This window comes from Oncorhynchus masou, chromosome 16 (assembly GCF_036934945.1).
Source record: "Oncorhynchus masou masou isolate Uvic2021 chromosome 16, UVic_Omas_1.1, whole genome shotgun sequence".
Taxonomy (NCBI): domain Eukaryota; kingdom Metazoa; phylum Chordata; class Actinopteri; order Salmoniformes; family Salmonidae; genus Oncorhynchus; species Oncorhynchus masou.
The window spans coordinates 44,270,374-44,292,410 of NC_088227.1; the positions used below are offsets into that span (position 1 = coordinate 44,270,374).

Genomic DNA, 22,037 nt, shown 5'->3' on the forward strand with positions numbered 1-22,037 from the left:
GAGTTTATATTATAAAAAAATCACACACTACAACATGAACACAAAGGGCTCGATTCAGTCTGTATTGAGCCTACCTACACATGCAGAGTGGACAGTCATTGCAGCCTCTGTGAAAATGCAGGAACATTGCCTTTACATTTTTTTTGCTGTAGCAGAGGATCTTCAGCAACACGGATTGAATCTACGACAGAGACAGATGTCCCAGAGATGGCCGTGGTGTACTAATTACAAACCAAGTATCTCACTTGAAATACTTAATGTATAACGCATTAACATTAAAATAGTGTATGTACATCATACTTAAGTCTGTGTGTGTGTGTGTGTGTGTGTGTGTTCTTTGCTAAATTAACTTGGCCGACATGCATCAACGGTCATGCCTCAGGACGGCAGTTTATCTAATGACTTGTTTCGTCTTCATCAGAGAGGAGGAGAGCCGGTTTGAGGAGTTGGAGAACGTAGCGACGGAGGAGGAAGGTTGGAATTGGCGTCTGCATTCTGCATTCTTTCCCTTTAAACCTCAATTATGTTGATGGATTGTAGCGACGGATGAAACTGCAATAGATGGAAACAGACAGACACATCAGGCTTCGTGAGCAATATTCTGACGTTACCTAAGACCTTCATAAACACAACCAAATTATTATTTTTGTGTTCGAAAGAGGGCCATTGTAGAGGCCAAAACCTTTATCTTTTGACCCTTGTTTCGTCTTAACATTCTGTATACTCCCCTTATCCTAAGGGTAAAAGAAATGACCCGCCTTCACTAAAACCCTAAACTAAAGCAGCTTAATTTAATTTTTAACCTCAAATCTATTGTTCATGAAGAACCCATCTGTCATTCATCACCAACTGTCTGGGGTTTTCCCTCTTCACAGAGCAGAAAGACTGCATTTAATCAGTGGACACCCCTCGTTTTTATTACAACACACCTGTCATAATTGTTTTCTTTACTAAAGTAGGTTTATTATTATTATTATTGATAAAGGTACTGTATAGGTGTAAATAGAATTTAAAAAAATAGCAAGAGATAGCACTTGTAAAGTAGCAGAAATGTGCAGAAAGTAATTTTGAATGCATTTTATTGAAGGGGAACAATAACAGTCTTGAACTTTTTTGGTAACATAGTGATATATATTCTTATATAATGTACCAGCGAGGACGTCAACTACAAAATACTAGTCTTCTCCCATTTTTTAACCATTGCCCCCACCCACAAGGTTTATAAACAACAAGAATAACTAAGAATAAATTAAGATAATAGATACAAAACGTGAAGAACATAAATCAATCAACTCTAATTAGCACATGTAGGACAGTATGCAAGTGTGTGTGCATGGACTTTGCAGATGTATTTCTCACATGTGCAGCACATAGTATTTGTTTTACAGTCCTTCCTTGGGGGGCAGAATTGGCATCTCCTCCTCTTGCCTGGTCCAGCTGCAGCCTCGGGTGGATCAGGACAAGAGTCAGCCCCCTGAACAGCTTTCACAAGCGCTGCAGAGGCTGCTGTGCGGGGAGGTGCTCCTGTCTTTGAATGTGTGGGTTTACAAGTGCCTTTTCCAGCTGCTCCAGGAACACCCTTTTGTTCTGCTTATCAGGCATCCAGGTAGGGTTGATCTTGTTCCATATCACGAAGGCATTGTATGAGGACACACCAATGATGTTATGGAAGATGACCAGGGGCCAGCGGGCAGCTGTAAGATCCTTTCACCTTGTCCAGGTTGTCCACGCCTCCTTTGTTGTGGTTGTAGTCCAGGATGATGGCTGGCTTCCTGTCCTCACGATCACTGATCTCAGCCGTTTTGTGCAGTGTGCTCAGGAGGACCACATTCTTGTTCCTCTTTGGGAGGTAAGAAACTAGAGGAGTGGTGGTTGATGAGAAGGCCTCTCTCCCCATTGTTGGGAGGAGTGCAGGGGGGGAAGCTCAGGCTTGTTCTTTCTGACTGTGCCAACCATGGTGATCTTCATCTTCAGGAGCTGCTGGCTGTGTTCAATCAGTAGCTCACATAATCTCAATTTCTCATTGTATGTGTGTGTGTGTGTGTGTGTGTGTGTGTGTGTGTGTGTGTGTGTGTGTGTGTGTGTGTGTGTGTGTGTGTGTGTCGACGATTTTAATACTGCCGGATCAAAATGACCCTAAGACAATCTTTGTCCCTTGGTGTTGTACAGCTTTTCATGGAAACATGAACTTGTGATCTTCATCTTCAGGAGCTGCAGGCTGTGTTCAATCAGTAGCTCACATAATCTCAATTTCTCATTGTATATGACCGAATCTTTGTCCCCTGGTGTTGTACAGCTTTCATGGAAATATGAGAAAAGGAGATATTTCACTTTTTCTAATGTTGGGGTCACTCTAGGAAAATTAATCAAATTTCATGTTGAAAAAATATAATTTCTCTGCTGTTAATTGGTTATGATTATACTGTCAGAGGGAAACAAAACGGTCTGAATGTGAGTGAGGGGGTCTGGGGTCCGCGCACCAACCAAGAATTCACTAAATGGACAATCACCAAATGGAGACTGCATGCAGAATTCTGATAAATATATCCTCTATGTTTACTGTTAATTTTATATTGTTTATTTCACTTTTGTTTATTATCTATTTCACTTACTGTGGCTAAGCAAACATATGTTTCCCATGCCAATAAAGCCCATTGAATTAAATTGGAGAGAGAGAGAGAGCAAGAGAGAGAGAAAGAACATTTCAGCAATATTTTTTATGGTTAAGTGTTGGATAAACTTAGATTTTTTCAGAAGGACATATATAGCACACTACCCTCCACAACATAACCACTCCAAAAACTCCACTCCAAACCTACAACCTGATTTTGGTCAAAATTACCTGGAAGGATTCCTCCTACTAAGAATTCTCATTGCCCACGACTATCCAGCAAATTCTCTGACAAATCAACAACCTGCAAAAGAAGCAGAAAGTGCAATCCCCCAAAATACCATCCAACCTGGAACTGAGTGAGTAATGTTTAGTCTAAAGCCAAGAAGAAAAATACCTTACAATAATCTCTAGATATTTGACTTAATTAATAAAGACTGAATGCTAAGTTAAAAGCAGGCTTGCAAAGACAAAACATACCCTGCAACTTCAATTTGTACAAAGTGAAAGGTGTGAAAGCCCTTGAGTCCAACAATGGCAGCAGAGTTTCACAGCCTCCCAAATGCAGAGGCCTCTTTGGTCCCCTTGTTCCCTGGCTTCCCCCCTGAGCAGAGGTACAGTACAGTACCCTTTGGATGTAAAAACCGAAAAGAAAAAAGAAGGCATGGAAAGAGTAGAAAAAGAAGCTCCTCGTGGACAATCCACAGACAGTATTTTTTTTGCTGACTGCTACAAAAATGAGAACAACTTAATCTTCCACACAGATCATCCCCTGGCATGGCGCAGTGCTATATTAATACACTTCATCTGTCAAGGGAAGGGGCGTTAGCGATGTGTGGAAACTCAGGACTCTGAGACAGCCAATAATGTCAACCTGTCTGGAACAGTATTGGTACAGGGCAACTCCAAACAGTTTCAGACTTCCACAGAATCAAAGAGGGTGAACAGCAGGAATAGCTCTTTTCTTGGTGACGATTCCCCCAACCCAAGCAACTAAGGCCAGACCCCTTCCTTAAACAGCCCCACAGACGAGCAACCCCAAGTGGAGAATCAACCCCCCCCCCCCAGAACACAGCAGGAAAGGGTGGCTGAAAAAAGCTTCTTCCACAGCTCATGAGTGGTGATCTCCACCCTGCTACCATGAAAAGACTTCCACCACCATAAGGCGGTTAAACGCAAGCATTTCCCGTGACTGGGTCCAACACCTAACACAAGACCCCGCGAGACACTCCCCTGACAACCACAAACACCTACAGTGCATTGACTTGTTTCACATTTTGTTAAGTTAAATCCTCATCAATCTACACACAATACCTCATAATGACTGAGCAAAAATATGTTTTGGGAAACTGTATTACAAATGTATTAAAAATATAAATAAATCAGAAATACATTATTTACATAAGTATTCAGACCCTTTGTTATGAGACTCAAAATTGAGCTCCGGCTCATCCTGTTTCCATTGATCATCCTTGAAATGTTTCTACAACTTGATTGGAGTCCAGGTGTGGTAAATTCAATTGATCGGACATGGTTTGGAAAGGCACACACCTGTCTATATAAGGCCCCACAGTTGGCAGTGCAAGTCAGACCAAAAACAAAGCCATGAGTTCAAAGGAATTGGCCGTAGAGCTCTGAGACAGGATTGTGTCGATGCACAGATCTGGGGAAGGGTACCAAAAAATCTCTGCAACATTAAAGTTTCACCAGGGATTTCACGCCTTGGTCTTAGTATTTTGTGTTTTAGTTAATTAGTTGGTCAGGCCAGGGTGTGACATGGGTTTATGTTATTGTGTTGTCGTATTGGGGTTTTTGTAGGCATTGGGATTGTGGTTGATTAGGGGTGTGTTTAGTTTAGGTTTGGCTGCCTGAGGCGGTTCTCAATCAGTCAGGTGATTCTTGTTGTCTCTGATGGGGAACCGTATTTAGGTAGCCTGGGGTTCACTGTGTATTTCGTGGGTGATTGTTCCTGTCTCTGTGTAGTTTCACCAGATAGGCTGTAATTAGGTTTCACATTCCGTTTTGTTGTTTTGTATTTATTAGTTATTTCATGTATAGTTCCGTTTTTTCTTCATTAAAAGACATGAGTAACCAACACGCTGCATTTTGGTCCGACTCTCATTCAACAAACGAAGAACGCCGTTACAAGGGAACACAGTGGCCTCCATCATTCTTAAATGGAAGTTGTTTGAAACCACCAAGACTCGGTAGTGGCTAGTAGGACGGTGACGACTACCGCCGAGCACCACCCGAACAGGCAGGGGAGCCAACTTCGGCGGAAGTCGTGACAAATTGAGAAACCTATCCAACCAAAAACGAAGAGACCCAGAACACTAAAACAGTACAGAAATGCACTGATAAAAAAAACGAAGGAACAGCAGGTCAGAAAAAAGCTGTGATTGAAGAATACATAGAATCAAATTACTGGCAAAAACATAGGTGTAACAGTATAACTTCCGTTCCTCTCCTCGCCCCAAACCAGGGACCCTCTGCACACAATGACAACAGACATCCTCGAAGCATCGTTACCCATCGCGCCACAAAAGCCGCGGCCCTTGCAGAGCAAAGGGGAACCACTACTTCAAGGTCTCGAGCGTGTGACGTCACCGATTGAAATGCTATTAGCGCGCACCACCGCTAACTAGCTAGCCATTTCACATCGGTTATATATGCATGCCAATTTACAAAACATAGAATCGGCTATTCTAGACATCCAGAACCCATTGGATTCTCCAATTACATGAGCAACAGCAGTGGGTTCCAAATCTTTTAACCCAGGCCCCTTTTCCAGCATTGGGGAATATCCTGCACCCCCCCACCCCCACCCCCACCCCCCATTCTACTATTTGCACATTGTCACAGCTGTACGTAGCTTACGCAACATTTTAAATGTTATACTACATCTTTTAACTGCTAATAATATAATGTTTTAAACGTTGTTATTCTCTTAACTTTTTGTGTGTGTGTGTGTGTAATGTTTACTGTTTTAATGTCTTGATTGTTGTTGTTGCCTTGGTCTTGTGTAATTCATTTTGTTGCTTTTTGTTGTTGTTGTTTTTGTTTTCTTCACTTGCTTTGGGCAATGCAAATACGTTACCCGTGCCAATAAAGCCCCATTGAATTAGAACATGCGAATCTAACTCTCCCCTGGACTCAGTGTACTATTTACTATGATTTACTATTTAATTTCTCTGTTGGAAATAGGAAACTGTTATGTACTTGAGTGAAGACCCAAAAGCGGTTTTAACAGAAAACAGAGTTCTTTAATGAAAAACAGGAATGGCATAAATCCTCTTCCAACGTTGTCAATGGAACAAAAAGAACGTTATTATAGTGCAGGATGCACCTGCCAGGCAGACTCCGACAGGATAGGACAAGGTGGAAGCAAACGAGACGACAGCTTGCTTCTGGCATCAAAAACACAAACAAGAATCAGACACTGAAAGTAGCAGGAACAGAGAGAGAAATAGAGACCTAATCAGAGGGGGAAGAGAGAACAGGTGGGAAAGAGTGAATGAGCTAGTTAGGGGAGATGTAGAACAGCTGAAGAATGAGAGACAGAGAAGGTAACCTAAAAAGACCAGCAGAGAGAGACAGAGTGAAGAGAAAGGACAGGAACAGACATAACAAGACATGACAGGAAACGTTCAAACATGTGCCATCACCCCATTGTCTGTCAGTAATCAATTTGTACGTGTTAACAGCTGTTGTTAGTGCTGTTCTGTTGTTGTTTTTGTTTTTGCCCTTGTCTTTCTCAGCAAACTGTCCAAACAGATCTATGTGTCTCTGACAGATTAGAAAGTTATTCAACACCATCAATCGCCATCGTTAGGCAAATGTCCGGCCACATCGTTTAGGTGAGAAGAAGAGAGAAGGAAATCGATCGCCACGAAAGCCACTTTCCTCTAGTCTAGTTCTACAATTTCTCTTCTTATAATCTGATTTTGAAACGTCACCCTAACTTTCATCCTAACATTAACTACTCTGCTTACTTTACGGTTAGAGCATTGGGCCAATAACTGTTAAAGTTGCTGGTTCAAATCCCCATGCTAACTAGGGGGGAAAAAATCTATTAATCTGCTCTTGAGCAAGACACTTAACCAAAAAAAGCTCTTGTAAGTCCCTCTGAATAAGAGATTCTACTAAATGTAAACATTTACATATTTTTTCTCAACAATGTGGTGAAGAATTATGATTTACCCCTTAAAATAGTAATAAGAAATGCATGAAAGAAATGAGTGACAACAAAAAATCCTACTCATGTCATGCCCTGGTCGAAGTTTATTGTGTTTGTCTTTATTTATTTGGTCAGGCCAGGGTGTGACATGGGTTTATTGTGGTGTGTTTTGTCTTGGGGTTTTGTTAGGTATTGGGTTTGTGGCTTAGTGGGGGTATCTAGCATAGTCTATGGCTGCCTGGAGTGGTTCGCAATCAGAGGCAGGTGTTTATCGTTGTCTCTGATTGGGAACCATATTTAGGCAGCCATATTCTTGGAGTATTTCGTGGGTGATTGTTCCTGTCTCTGTGTTTGTTGTCACCAGATAGGCTGTATAGGTTTTCACGGTCCGGTTGTTGTTTTTGTATTGTTAGTTATTTCATGTCGAGTTCCTTTTCATTAAAGAACATGAATAACCACCACGCTGCATTTTGGTCCGCTTCTCCTTCGACAGACGAGAACCGTTACAACTCAGCAATTCTACCGGTTAAAGCTAATCAAAGCTTTCATCACGGACCATCATAAACCCTTTCCCCATTAGACTCTTAACGACAAGAGGAAGAGGAGGATGAGCCAGGACACTGAAGAGGATTACCCCAGAGAATCTTCAAACAGGAATGAGAGAGCTTCAATATCTCCCTACCCTGGGTGTTGGTGAACATTATAATGAAGATGACCCCTCTCATTGACTGGCTGATGGTTTCAATACCACCAAGCTCTCAAAGGTTTTCGCATGTTCCCTAAAAGGCAGAAAATAAACATCTATTCCCTTTATAGTGCACTAGTTTTTTTTTTTTTTTTACCAGAGCTCATAGGACATGGTTCCAAATAGCCCGGTCAAATATAGTGCACTATATATGGAATATGGTGCCATATGGGACAAATCCTAAACCTGTTGTCCATTACCGAGTGTTATTCAGTGTTCCACCCCTCACACACACTCTCTCTGTCCCCATTTGGCAAGCAGATCCCAGTTGCATGTATTTTTCATAGCAGGGACTGTCTGCTTCTGCTTCACTTCTCTTCTGCAGCCCTCCACATAAAGACGCCGCTACAACAATCCACCATTTTAACACCCAATGTAGGCGTCATCGTTGACATATGGAAATTAGGATGTATGTTTTTTTTTTATATATATCTATTTTTCTATATTTTTCAGTTTGACGACAACACCTGCGAGATGGAAAGGGATGTGACATTGGGATGTTCTGTATATTCCTATAGTTCAACAGTACAGGTTGCCATGGTGACGAGGGGCTGCCTGTGAACATAACGTGGTATGTCACTGGGGTTGTTAGACGACAGGGGAATCTTTCACAGAGAAGGTCACAGGTAAACTAGTGGTTGGAGCTAGTGGTTGCTGGATCGAATCCCCGAGCTGACAAAGGAAAAAATCGTTCGTTCTGGCCCCCTGAGAGCAAAGCAGTTAACCCACTGTTCCCCGGGCGCCAAAGACGTGGATGTCGAATATGGCAGCCACTCCCCCCGCAGCACCTCTGATTCGGAGAGTTTGGGTTAAATGCGGAATACACATTTCAGTTGGAGGCATTCAGTTGTACAACTGACTAGGTATCCCATCTTTCCCTTTAAATGGAACACACACACACACACACAGAGAAGTTCACAGTTGAAATGGAGTGCTGGGATATACTTAGGTTTCAAGGCTGAAATGGACACCACTATAGAGGTTACTGAGAGGGCAGCAACAGACATGGACACCACTATAGAGGTTACTGAGAGGGCAGCAACAGACATGGACACCACTATAGAGGTTACTGAGAGGGCAGCAACAGACATGTACACCACTATAGAGGTTACTGAGAGGGCAGCAACAGACATGGACACCACTATAGAGGTTACTGAGAGGACAGCAACAGACATGGACACCACTATAGAGGTTACTGAGAGGGCAGCAACAGACATGGACACCACTATAGAGGTTACTGAGAGGACAGCAACAGACATGGACACCACTATAGAGGTTACTGAGAGGGCAGCAACAGACATGGACACCACTATAGAGGTTACTGAGAGGACAGCAACAGACATGGACACCACTATAGAGGTTACTGAGAGGGCAGCAACAGACATGGACACCACTATAGAGGTTACTGAGAGGACAGCAACAGACATGGACACCACTATAGAGGTTACTGAGAGGGCAGCAACAGACATGGACACCACTATAGAGGTTACTGAGAGGGCAGCAACAGACATGGACACCACTATAGAGGTTACTGAGAGGGCAGCAACAGACATGGACACCACTATAGAGGTTACTGAGAGGACAGCAACAGACATGGACACCACTATAGAGGTTACTGAGAGGGCAGCAACAGACATGGACACCACTATAGAGGTTACTGAGAGGGCAGCAACAGACATGGACACCACTATAGAGGTTACTGAGAGGGCAGCAACAGACATGGACACCACTATAGAGGTTACTGAGAGGGCAGCAACAGACATGGACACCACTATAGAGGTTACTGAGAGGACACCAACAGACATGGACACCACTATAGAGGTTACTGAGAGGGCAGCAACAGACATGGACACCACTATAGAGGTTACTGAGAGGACACCAACAGACATGGACACCACTATAGAGGTTACTGAGAGGGCAGCAACAGACATGGACACCACTATAGAGGTTACTGAGAGGGCAGCAACAGACATGGACACCACTATAGAGGTTACTGAGAGGGCAGCAACAGACATGGACACCACTATAGAGGTTACTGAGAGGGCAGCAACAGACATGGACACCACTATAGAGGTTACTGAGAGGGCAGCAACAGACATGGACACCACTATAGAGGTTTGAGAGGACAGCAACAGACATGGACACCACTATAGTTAGGGCAGCAACAGACATGGACACCACTATAGAGGTTACTGAGAGGGCAGCAACAGACATGGACACCACTATAGAGGTTACTGAGAGGGCAGCAACAGACATGGACACCACTATAGAGGTTACTGAGAGGACAGCAACAGACATGGACACCACTATAGAGGTTACTGAGAGGGCAGCAACAGACATGGACACCACTATAGAGGTTACTGAGAGGGCAGCAACAGACATGGACACCACTATAGAGGTTACTGAGAGGGCAGCAACAGACATGGACACCACTATAGAGGTTACTGAGAGGACACCAACAGACATGGACACCACTATAGAGGTTACTGAGAGGGCAGCAACAGACATGGACACCACTATAGAGGTTACTGAGAGGACACCAACAGACATGGACACCACTATAGAGGTTACTGAGAGGGCAGCAACAGACATGGACACCACTATAGAGGTTACTGAGAGGGCAGCAACAGACATGGACACCACTATAGAGGTTACTGAGAGGACAGCAACAGACATGGACACCACTATAGAGGTTACTGAGAGGGCAGCAACAGACATGGACACCACTATAGAGGTTACTGAGAGGGCAGCAACAGACATGGACACCACTATAGAGGTTACTGAGAGGGCAGCAACAGACATGGACACCACTATAGAGGTTACTGAGAGGGCAGCAACAGACATGGACACCACTATAGAGGTTACTGAGAGGACAGCAACAGACATGGACACCACTATAGAGGTTACTGAGAGGGCAGCAACAGACATGGACACCACTATAGAGGTTACTGAGAGGGCAGCAACAGACATGGGCACCACTATAGAGGTTACAGAGAGGGCAGCAACAGACATGGGCGCCTCTGAGTGGAGAGTCTATGATTCAGCCCAGTGATACGTGGAAGCAGTCAGGTTGTAATGTGGTGGAGTGATATGTGGATGCAGTCAGGTGGTGGAGTGATATGTGGATGCAGTCAGGTGGTGGAGTGATAAGTGGATGCAGTCAGGTGGTGGAGTGATATGTGGATGCAGTCAGGTGGTGGAGTGATATGTGGATGCAGTCAGGTGGTGGAGTCATATGTGGATGCAGTCAGGTGGTGGAGTCATATGTGGATGCAGTCAGGTGGTGGAGTGATATGTGGATGCAGTCAGGTGGTGGAGTCATATGTGGATGCAGTCAGGTGGTGGAGTGATATGTGGATGCAGTCAGGTGGTGGAGTCATATGTGGATGCAGTCAGGTGGTGGAGTGATATGTGGATGCAGTCAGGTGGTGGAGTCATATGTGGATGCAGTCAGGTGGTGGAGTCATATGTGGATGCAGTCAGGTGGTGGAGTGATATGTGGATGCAGTCAGGTGGTGGAGTCATATGTGGATGCAGTCAGGTGGTGGAGTGATATGTGGATGCAGTCAGGTGGTGGAGTCATATGTGGATGCAGTCAGGTGGTGGAGTCATATGTGGATGCAGTCAGGTGGTGGAGTGATATGTGGATGCAGTCAGGTGGTGGAGTGATATGTGGATGCAGTCAGGTGGTGGAGTGATATGTGGATGCAGTCAGGTGGTGGAGTGATATGTGGATGCAGTCAGGTGGTGGAGTGATATGTGGAAGCAGTGAGAGTGTAACGTGGTGGAGTGATATGTGGATGCAATTACACTACAATTACATTACAATTATATTACTATTACACTATAGTACAATTACATTACAATTACTATAGTACAATTATATTACTATTATTATAGTACAATTATATTACTATTACTATAGTACAATTATATTACTATTATTATAGTACAATTATATTACTATTATTATAGTACAATTATATTACAATTATATTACTATTACACTATAGTACAATTACATTACAATTACTATAGTACAATTATATTACAATTACTATAGTACAATTATATTACTATTATTATAGTACAATTTTATATATAAATATATATATCTCCACCCGGCACAGCCAGAAGAGGACTGACCACCCCACATAGCCTGGTTCCTCTCTAGGTTTCTTCCTAGGTTTTGGTCGTTCTAGGGAGTTTTTCCTAGCCGCTGTGCTTCTACACCTGCATTGCTTGCTGTTTGTGGTTTTAGGCTGGGTTTCTGTACAGCACTTTGAGATATCAGCTGATGTACGAAGGGCTATATAAAGTAATTTGATTTGATTTGATTTGAATTATATTACTATTACACTATAGTACAATTACATTACAATTATTATAGTACAATTATATTACTATTATTATAGTACAATTATATTACTATTACACTATAGTACAATTATATTACTATTACACTATAGTACAATTACATTACAATTATTATAGTACAATTATATTACTATTATTATAGTACAATTATATTACTATTACACTATAGTACAATTACTATAGTACAATTATATTACTATTATTATAGTACAATTATATTACTATTACACTATAGTACAATTACATTACTATTACTATAGTACAATTATATTACTATTATTATAGTACAATTATATTACTATTACTATAGTACAATTACATTACTATTACTATAGTACAATTACATTACAATTATTATAGTACAATTACATAACTATTACTATAGTACAATTATATTACTATTATTATAGTACAATTATATTGCTATTACTATAGTACAATTACATTACTATTACTATAGTACAATTATATTACTATTATTATAGTACAATTATATTACTATTATTATAGTACAATTACATAACTATTACTATAGTACAATTATATTACTATTATTATAGTACAATTATATTGCTATTACTATAGTACAATTACATTACTATTACTATAGTACAATTACATAACTATTACTATAGTACAATTATATTACTATTACTATAGTACATGTATATTAAAATTATATTATAATTACTATAGTGCAATTATATTGCAATTATATTACAAATACTATAGTACAATTATATTACAATTACTATAGTACAATTAGATTACAAATACTATAGTACAATTATATTACAATTACTATAGTACAATTATATCACAATTACTATAGAACAATTATATTACAAATACTATAGTACATGTAAATTACAATGACTACAACCAGAGTAATTGCTTACCGTTACAGTATGGGTACTTGACTTAATGGCTAATAAGGTGACCATTAACTATGTACCTTGCTCATAAGCAGTCCTCCTGAAGTTGACTGCGCAACCTACAAAATGTATCCCATGGTCTGAGTGAATGCCCTCTGGTTGACCTTGCCGACCTTTCTCCGTAGCAGTCCTGTGCTGTTGATTGATTGCTTAATTAATTGCTTAATTCATTCATCTATTTACCTTATTCCTTAGCAGTCCTCCGGAGCAGTGTTCTGGCGTGCTCGCCAACGACGACGGCTTTACCTTGTCTTTGCCGGTACTAGAGTCGTTGTCCTTGATGATGTCATACTGCCGACAGAACAGGGCAATGACAGCTGCAGGGGGGGGGGGGGGTAGAGAGACGAGAGATGGGGATTAACATATTGTCATTGGTCACTCACAGCCCTGTCGCCACCATCTCATGTAACTAGTAGTGGAGACATAGTAGAGGGTACGTGGATCATTCCCTGGGGGGGTATGGCGTGACGATGGTAGTGACGATGATGGTGACGATGGTGGTGACGATGATGGTGTCTTTATCTTTGAGCAGGGAAGATAATTATATCTACCCAATGGTTGTGAAGGAAATGGCACCATACTTACTAGTGCACTACTTTTGTCCAGGACCAATAGGACTAGTGTAGTGCATTATAGGACTAGTAGTGCATTATATAGGGAATAGGGTGCCATTTGGAACGAAGTCAATGTCTTCACTGTTATCATACAGCACCATCGGTATACTTTCCCTACGTGTGTTTGCTGGCTGTTAGAGTGGACCTTAATAGAGTAATACAACTGCAGCATCTGGATGGGTTAGTTCGGGTTGCTGCTGCATATAAGGCAATAGAGAAGGCAATAGAGAAGGCAATAGAGAAGGCAATAGAAAAGGCAATAGAGAAGTTTGTTTTGTAATAACTACACAGCCCGTTGAGCTACATTAGGCCCTCAAAAGGAGTTGATAGGCCCGCTCATTGGGCCCTCAACAGGAGTTGGTAGGCCCGTTCATTGGGCCCTCAACAGGTGTTGGTAGGCCAACAGGAGTTGGTAGGCCCGTTGGTCCTCTGGATGAGAATGTTAGCTGGGTGATCTGCCTGTTTGGTTTCCTGGATGAGAATGTCAGTTGGGTGATCTGCCTGTTTGGTCCTCTGGTTGAGAATGTTAGCTGGGTGATCTGCCTGTTTGTTTCCTGGATGAGAATGTCAGCTGGGTGATCTGCCTGTTTGGTTCTCTGGTTGAGAATATTAGCTGGGTGATCTGCCTGTTTGTTTCCTGGATGAGAATGTTAGCTGGATGATCTGCCTGTTTGGTTCCCTGTATGAGAATGTTAGCTGGGTGATCTGCCTGTTTGTTTCCTGGATGAGAATGTCAGCTGGATGATCTGCCTGTTTGGTTCCCTGTATGAGAATGTTAGCTGGGTGATCTGCCTGTTTGTTTCCTGGATGAGAATGTTAGCTGGTTGATCTGCCTGTTTGGTTCCCTGTATGAGAATGTTAGCTGGGTGATCCGCCTGTTTGTTTCCTGGATGAGAATGTTAGCTGGTTGATCTGCCTGTTTGGTTCCCTGTATGAGAATGTTAGCTGGGTGCATATGTTACAGCATATATAATAGCGTTTATCCCTCAAATACAAATCTGGACCTGGAGCCAGTTTCACTGCTCCCCCCCCAACCAGGGGCTGATTTAGACCTGGGACACCAGGTGGGTGATTTCCCCTCTAATCAGGGACTGATTTAGACCTGGGACACCAGGTGGGTGATTCCCCTCTAATCAGGGACTGATTTAGACCTGGGACACCAGGTGGGTGATTCCCCTCTAATCAGGGACTGATTTTGACCTGGGACACCAGGTGGGTGATTCCCCTCTAATGAGGGACTGATTTTGACCTGGGACACCAGGTGGGTGATTCCCCTCTAATCAGGGACTGATTTTGACCTGGGACACCAGGTGGGTGATTCCCCTCTAATCAGGGACTGATTTTGACCTGGGACACCAGGTGGGTGATTCCCCTCTAATGAGGGACTGATTTTGACCTGGGACACCAGGTGGGTGATTCCCCTCTAATCAGGGACTGATTTTGACCTGGGACACCAGGTGGGTGATTCCCCTCTAATCAGGGACTGATTTAGACCTGGGACACCAGGTGGGTGATTCCACTCTAATCAGGGACTGATTTAGACCTGGGACACCAGGTGGGTGATTCCACTCTAATCAGGGACTGATTTTGACCTGGGACACCAGGTGGGTGCAACTTCAGCCACTGAATTAGCCCATGTCAGCTAACATTTTTTAGATTGGTAAATTAGTCTAGCCAGCTATGTACATTTTTAATAATCGTGGTCGAAATACCAACCATAGATTTCGTTAGTCACTCTCACTCAGGTAAAATTGTATTACTCTTCTTCTTCTTCTTCATTGGATTGGTGTAGGCATGGGCTAGAGGGAGTCTGCCATATGTTTCTTATACCACTCATTTCCTTTCAAATAATTGAACAAGTGCACACTTTATGAGGAAGGAGAGATATTTGGGCCGTAAGCCTGGTTGTTCCTGCAGGTCCCTGGGGTGTAACAACCTGTCAGGCCTGGTTGTTCCTGTAGGTCCCGGGGTGTAACAGCCTGTCAGGCCTGGTTGTTCCTGCAGGTCCCGGGGTGTAACAGCCTGTCAGGCCTGGTTGTTCCTGCAGGTCCCTGGGGTGTAACAGCCTGGTTGTTCCTGCAGGTCCCTGGGGTGTAACAGCCTGTCAGGCCTGGTTGTTCCTGCAGGTCCCTGGGGTGTAACAGCCTGTCAGGCCTGGTTGTTCCTGCAGGTCCCTGGGGTGTAACAGCCTGTCAGGCCTGGTTGTTCCTGCAGGTCCCGGGGTGTAACAGCCTGTCAGGCCTGGTTGTTCCTGCAGGTCCCTGGGGTGTAACAGCCTGTCAGACCTGGTTGTTCCTGCAGGTCCCGGGGTGTAACAGCCTGTCAGGCCTGGTTGTTCCTGCAAGTCCCTGGGGTGTAACAGCCTGTCAGGCCTGGTTGCGTCTCACACCTCACTCAGTCTTAGACCTCAGAGGCTTAAGGCCATGTCTAGTCATTACTGGGGTTGAACATCAGGGACTAGAGAGAGAAGTGTGATGTTGATTTGACGTGACAGTAGGGGAGAAGATATTTTGAAAACTGAGCCATTCTTGTTCATTTTAAAGCCGATAGGAAAATAATTTTACGATTTATATCACCCAGCTTTTGTATGATCCTGTCAAAATTAACGATGAGCTTGAAATCAGTGCTGTCGTCGACTGGCTGATTGATTCATGGATTGATTGATTGACAGAGATATAGTTGTCTGCTGAATGACTAAAATGTAAATGCCCTTTTCCTTACCTGTCCTTTTCCTTACCTGCCCTTTTCCTTACCTGCCCTGCCCTTTTCCTTACCTGCCCTTTTCCTTACCTGTCCTTTTACTTCCCTGTCCTTTTCCTTACCTGTCCTTTTCCTTACATGCCCTTTTCCTTACCTGCCCTTTTCCTTACCTGTCCTTTTCCTTACCTGCCCTTTTCCTTACCTGTCCTTTTCCTTACCTGTCCTTTTCCTTACCTGCCCTTTTCCTTACCTGCCCTTTTCCTTACCTGTCCTTTTCCTTACCTGCCCTGCCCTTTTCCTTACCTGTCCTTTTCCTTACCTGCCCTTTCCCTTACCTGTCCTTTTCCTTACCTGTCCTTTTCCTTACCTGCCCTTTTCCTTACCTGTCCTTTTCCTTACCTGCCCTTTTCCTTACCTGCCCTTTTCCTTACCTGTCCTTTTCCTTACCTGCCCTGCCCTTTTCCTTACCTGTCCTTTTCCTTACCTGCCCTTTCCCTTACCTGCCCTTTTACTTCCCTGTCCTTTTCCTTACCTGTCCTTTTCCTTACATGCCCTTTTCCTTACCTGCCCTTTTCCTTACCTGCCCTTTTCCTTACCTGTCCTTTTCCTTACCTGTCCTTTTCCTTACCTGCCCTTTTCCTTACCTGCCCTTTTCCTTACCTGTCCTTTTCCTTACCTGCCCTGCCCTTTTCCTTACCTGTCCTTTTCCTTACCTGCCCTTTCCCTTACCTGCCCTTTTCCTTACCTGCCCTTTCCCTTACCTGCCCTTTTCCTTACCTGTCCTTTTCCTTACCTGCCCTTTTCCTTACCTGCCCTGCCCTTTTCCTTACCTGCCCTTTCCCTTACCTGTCCTTTCCCTTACCTGTCCTTTTCCTTACCTGCCCTTTTCCTTACCTGCCCTGCCCTTTTCCTTACCTGCCCTTTTCCTTACCTGTCCTTTTCCTTACCTGTCCTTTTCCTTACCTGCCCTTTTCCTTACCTGCCCTTTTCCTTACCTGTCCTTTTCCTTACCTGCCCTGCCCTTTTCCTTACCTGTCCTTTTCCTTACCTGCCCTTTCCCTTACCTGCCCTTTTCCTTACCTGTCCTTTTCCTTACCTGCCCTTTTCCTTACCTGCCCTGCCCTTTTCCTTACCTGTCCTTTTCCTTACCTGCCCTTTCCCTTACCTGTCCTTTCCCTTACCTGTCCTTTCCCTTACCTGCCCTTTCCCTTACCTGTCCTTTTCCTTACCTGCCCTTTTCCTTACCTGCCCTGCCCTTTTCCTTACCTGTCCTTTTCCTTACCTGCCCTTTCCCTTACCTGTCCTTTCCCTTACCTGCCCTTTCCCTTACCTGTCCTTTCCCTTACCTGCCCTTTTCCTTACCTGCCCTTTTCCTTACCTGTCCTTTTCCTTACCTGCCCTGCCCTTTTTCTTACCTGTCCTTTTCCTTACCTGCCCTGCCCTTTTCCTTACCTGTCCTTTTCCTTACCTGCCCTTTTCCTTACCTGCCCTTTCCCTTACCTGTCCTTTCCCTTACCTGCCCTTTTCCTTACCTGCCCTTTTCCTTACCTGTCCTTTTCCTTACCTGCCCTGCCCTTTTCCTTACCTGTCCTTTTCCTTACCTGCCCTGCCCTTTTCCTTACCTGTCCTTTTTCTTACCTGTCCTTTTCCTTACTTGTCCTTTTCCTTACCTGTCATTTTCCTTACCTGCCCTGCCCTTTTCCTTACCTGTCCTTTTCCTTACCTGCCCTGTCCTTTTCCTTACCTGTCCTTTTCCTTACCTGCCCTTTTCCTTACCTGTCCTTTTCCTTACCTGCCCTGCCCTTTTCCTTACCTGTCCTTTTCCTTACCTGTCCTTTTACTTACCTGCCCTGCCCTTTTCCTTACCTGCCCTGCCCTTTTCCTTACCTGTCCTTTTCCTTACCTGTCCTTTTCCTTACCTGCCCTTTTCCTTACCTGTCCTTTTCCTTACCTGTCCTTTTCCTTACCTGCCCTGCCCTTTTTCTTACCTGTCCTTTTCCTTACCTGTCCTGTCCTTTTCCTTACCTGTCCTTTTCCTTACCTGTCCTTTTCCTTACCTGCCCACATGAGCAGCACGACCACAATGATGACCACCTCTCCTGTCTGGAGCTGCCGTGACTTGTCCAGACCTTCCACTGCAGGGTCATCTGTAGTGACGGACAGAGACAACAGACCCTTTTTCTATATATTTTGTTGCACCAAAGAAAACAAGTCTAAGACAAAACAGAGCAGATAAAAGCACTGTTAAAATGGTGAGCAGGTGAGGCTGGAAACCCAAAAGGGATTATATGAAAACCACACCAAAAACAAGAAGAATAATACAGAATAATAATATGTATATATACAGTACCAGTCAAAGTTTGGAAACACCCACTCATTCAAGAGTAAAAAAAAACAACTATTTTCTACATTGTAGAATGATAGTGAAGACATCAACACGATACAATTAAACATATGGAATAAAGTAGTAACATTTTTTAACAAATCAAAATATATTTTAGATATTTAAATTCTTCAAAGTATCCACCCTTTGCCTTGATGACAGCTGTGCACACTTTTGGCATTCTCTCAACCAGTTTCACCTGGAGTACTGAGAAAATGGTCTGAATACTTATGTAAATGTGATTTAAAAATGTGCTAAAATTAGGGGATTACTGGGTAGTTTGGTTCATCAGGTTGATCCCTTGTCTATGCTTGAAGTTACTGAGGGATGATGATGTTTTGGCAAAATGAAGATAAGAATTCCAATGTGAAGAGAGGAGTATGGGACCTCTGTATCTGTACAGACCACAGACCCTGTCCATTCCAAACCACCCAGACCCTGTACATTCCAAACCCCCCAGACCCTGCACATTCCAAACCACCTAGACCCTGTACATTCCAAACCACCCAGACCCTGTCCATTCCAAACCACCCAGACCCTGTACATTCCGAACCCCCCAGACCCTGTACATTCCAAACCACCCAGACCCTGTCCATTCCAAACCACCCAGACCCTGTTAATAACAAACGACCCTGACCCTGTTAATACCAAACCACCCTGACCCTGTTAATACCAAACCACCCAGACCCTGTACATTCCAAACCACCCAGACCCTGTCCATTCCAAACCACCCAGACCCTGTCCATTCCAAACCACCCAGACCCTGTTAATACCACACCACCCAGACCCTGTTAATACCAAACCACCCTGACCCTGTTAATACCAAACCACCCAGACCCTGTACATTCCAAACCACCCAGACCATGCACATTCCAAACCACCCAGACCCTGCACATTCCAAACCACCCAGACCCTGTACATTCCAAACCACCCAGACCCTGCACATTCCAAACCAACCAGACCCTGCACATTCCAAACCACCCAGACCCTGCACATTCCAAACCACCCAGACCCTGCACATTCCAAACCACCCAGACCCTGCACATTCCAAACCACCCAGACCCTGCACATTCCAAACCACCCAGACCCTGCACATTCCAAACCACCCAGACCCTGCACATTCCAAACCACCCAGACCCTGCACATTCCAAACCACCCAGACCCTGTTAATACCAAACCACCCAGACCCTGCACATTCCAAACCACCCAGACCCTGTTAATACCAACCCACCCAGACCCTGCACATTCCAAACCACCCAGACCCTGCACATTCCAAACCACCCAGACCCTGCACATTCCAAACCACCCAAACCCTGTTAATACCAAACCACCCAGACCCTGCACATTCCAAACCACCCAAACCCTGTTAATACCAAACCACCCTGACCCTGTTAATACCAAACCACCCAGACCCTGTACATTCCAAACCACCCAGACCATGCACATTCCAAACCACCCAGACCCTGCACATTCCAAACCACCCAGACCCTGTACATTCCAAACCACCCAGACCCTGCACATTCCAAACCAACCAGACCCTGCACATTCCAAACCACCCAGACCCTGCACATTCCAAACCACCCAGACCCTGCACATTCCAAACCACCCAGACCCTGCACATTCCAAACCACCCAGACCCTGCACATTCCAAACCACCCAGACCCTGCACATTCCAAACCACCCAGACCCTGCACATTCCAAACCACCCAGACCCTGTACATTCCAAACCACCCAGACCCTGCACATTCCAAACCAACCAGACCCTGCACATTCCAAACCACCCAGACCCTGCACATTCCAAACCACCCAGACCCTGCACATTCCAAACCACCCAGACCCTGCACATTCCAAACCACCCAGACCCTGCACATTCCAAACCACCCAGACCCTGCACATTCCAAACCACCCAGACCCTGCACATTCCAAACCACCCAGACCCTGTTAATACCAAACCACCCAGACCCTGCACATTCCAAACCACCCAGACCCTGTTAATACCAACCCACCCAGACCCTGCACATTCCAAACCACCCAGACCCTGCACATTCCAAACCACCCAGACCCTGCACATTCCAAACCACCCAGACCCTGCACATTCCAAACCACCCAAACCCTGTTAATACCAAACCACCCAGACCCTGCACATTCCAAACCACCCAAACCCTGTTAATACCAAACCACCCTGACCCTGTTAATACCAAACCACCCTGACCCTGTTAATACCAAACCACCCAGACCCTGTTAATACCAAACCACCCTGACCCTGTTAATACCAAACCACCCTGACCCTGTTAATACCAAACCACCCTGACCCTGTTAATACCAAACCACCCTGCCCCTGTTAATACCAAACCACCCTGACCCTGTTAATACCAAACCACCCTGACCCTGTTAATACCAAACCACCCAGACCCTGTTAATACCAAACCACCCTGACCCTGTTAATACCAAACCACCCAGACCCTGTTAATACCAAACCACCCAGACCCTGTTAATACCAAACCACCCGGACCCCGTTAATACCAAACCACCCTGACACTGTTAATACCAAACCACCCTGACCCTGTTAATACCAAACCACCCAGACCCTGTTAATACCAAACCACCCGGACCCCGTTAATACCAAACCACCCTGACCCCGTTAATACCAAACCACCCTGACACTGTTAATACCAAACCACCCAGACCCTGTTAATACCAAACCACCCGGACCCCGTTAATACCAAACCACCCTGACCCCGTTAATACCAAACCACCCTGACACTGTTAATACCAAACCACCCTGACACGGTTAATTCCAAACCACCCTGACCCTGTTAATTCCAAACCACCCGGACCCCGTTAATTCCAAACCACCCTGACCCTGTTAATACCAAACCACCCTGACACTGTTAATACCAAACCACCCTGACACGGTTAATTCCAAACCACCCAGACCCTGTTAATTCCAAACCACCCAGACACTGTTAATTCCAAACCACCCGGACCCCGTTAATACCAAACCACCCAGACCCTGTTAATACCAAACCACCCTGACACTGTTAATACCAAAACACAAGTCTAGTCTTGAATTTATGTGACTTATCCATAACCTCCACCGCAGAGAGAGAAAGACAACAGACCTGGTCAGAACCAGTCAGTACCAGTCAGAACCAGTCAGTACCAGTCAGAACTTAGAAAGACAACACAAGACAGACAACAGCCCTGGTCAGAACCAAGTCAGAAGAAAACCAGTGTAAAGCCAAAGATGATCATATATGGGAGAGGGAAGCTCGGGTCACTACCAAGATAGTAAACAAGACACCCTGGGTAAATCCAAAGACTACAAAGATGAACATTTATGAGAGAGACAAGAACCGTGGTCGGTACGAGTCAGAACCAGTCAGTACCAGTTCAAAGTAGTCAGAACCAGTCAGCACCAACAGGAGCCTGGATCAGTGCAGTTTGAGGCTATTTAATTGAATGAGGTCACATTCAAATCAAACCGACACAACT

The 22,037-nt window shown here is 44.4% G+C and overlaps 1 protein-coding gene across 1 annotated transcript in view; it reads right to left on the reverse strand.

The window, feature by feature from the left end:
• Positions 1 to 465: 465 nt before the first annotated feature.
• The window catches only part of fndc4a (fibronectin type III domain containing 4a), a 63,145-nt gene continuing 41,573 nt past the window's right edge, over positions 466 to 22,037 (reverse strand). Inside the window, exons 5-7 of the mRNA XM_064991754.1 lie at positions 18,217 to 18,306; positions 13,029 to 13,162; positions 466 to 552 (exon numbers count right to left, since the gene is read on the reverse strand). Of these exons, the coding sequence (XP_064847826.1) occupies positions 511 to 552; positions 13,029 to 13,162; positions 18,217 to 18,306 (266 nt within the window). The 3' untranslated portion in view covers positions 466 to 510. The remainder of the gene's footprint in view (positions 553 to 13,028; positions 13,163 to 18,216; positions 18,307 to 22,037) is intronic.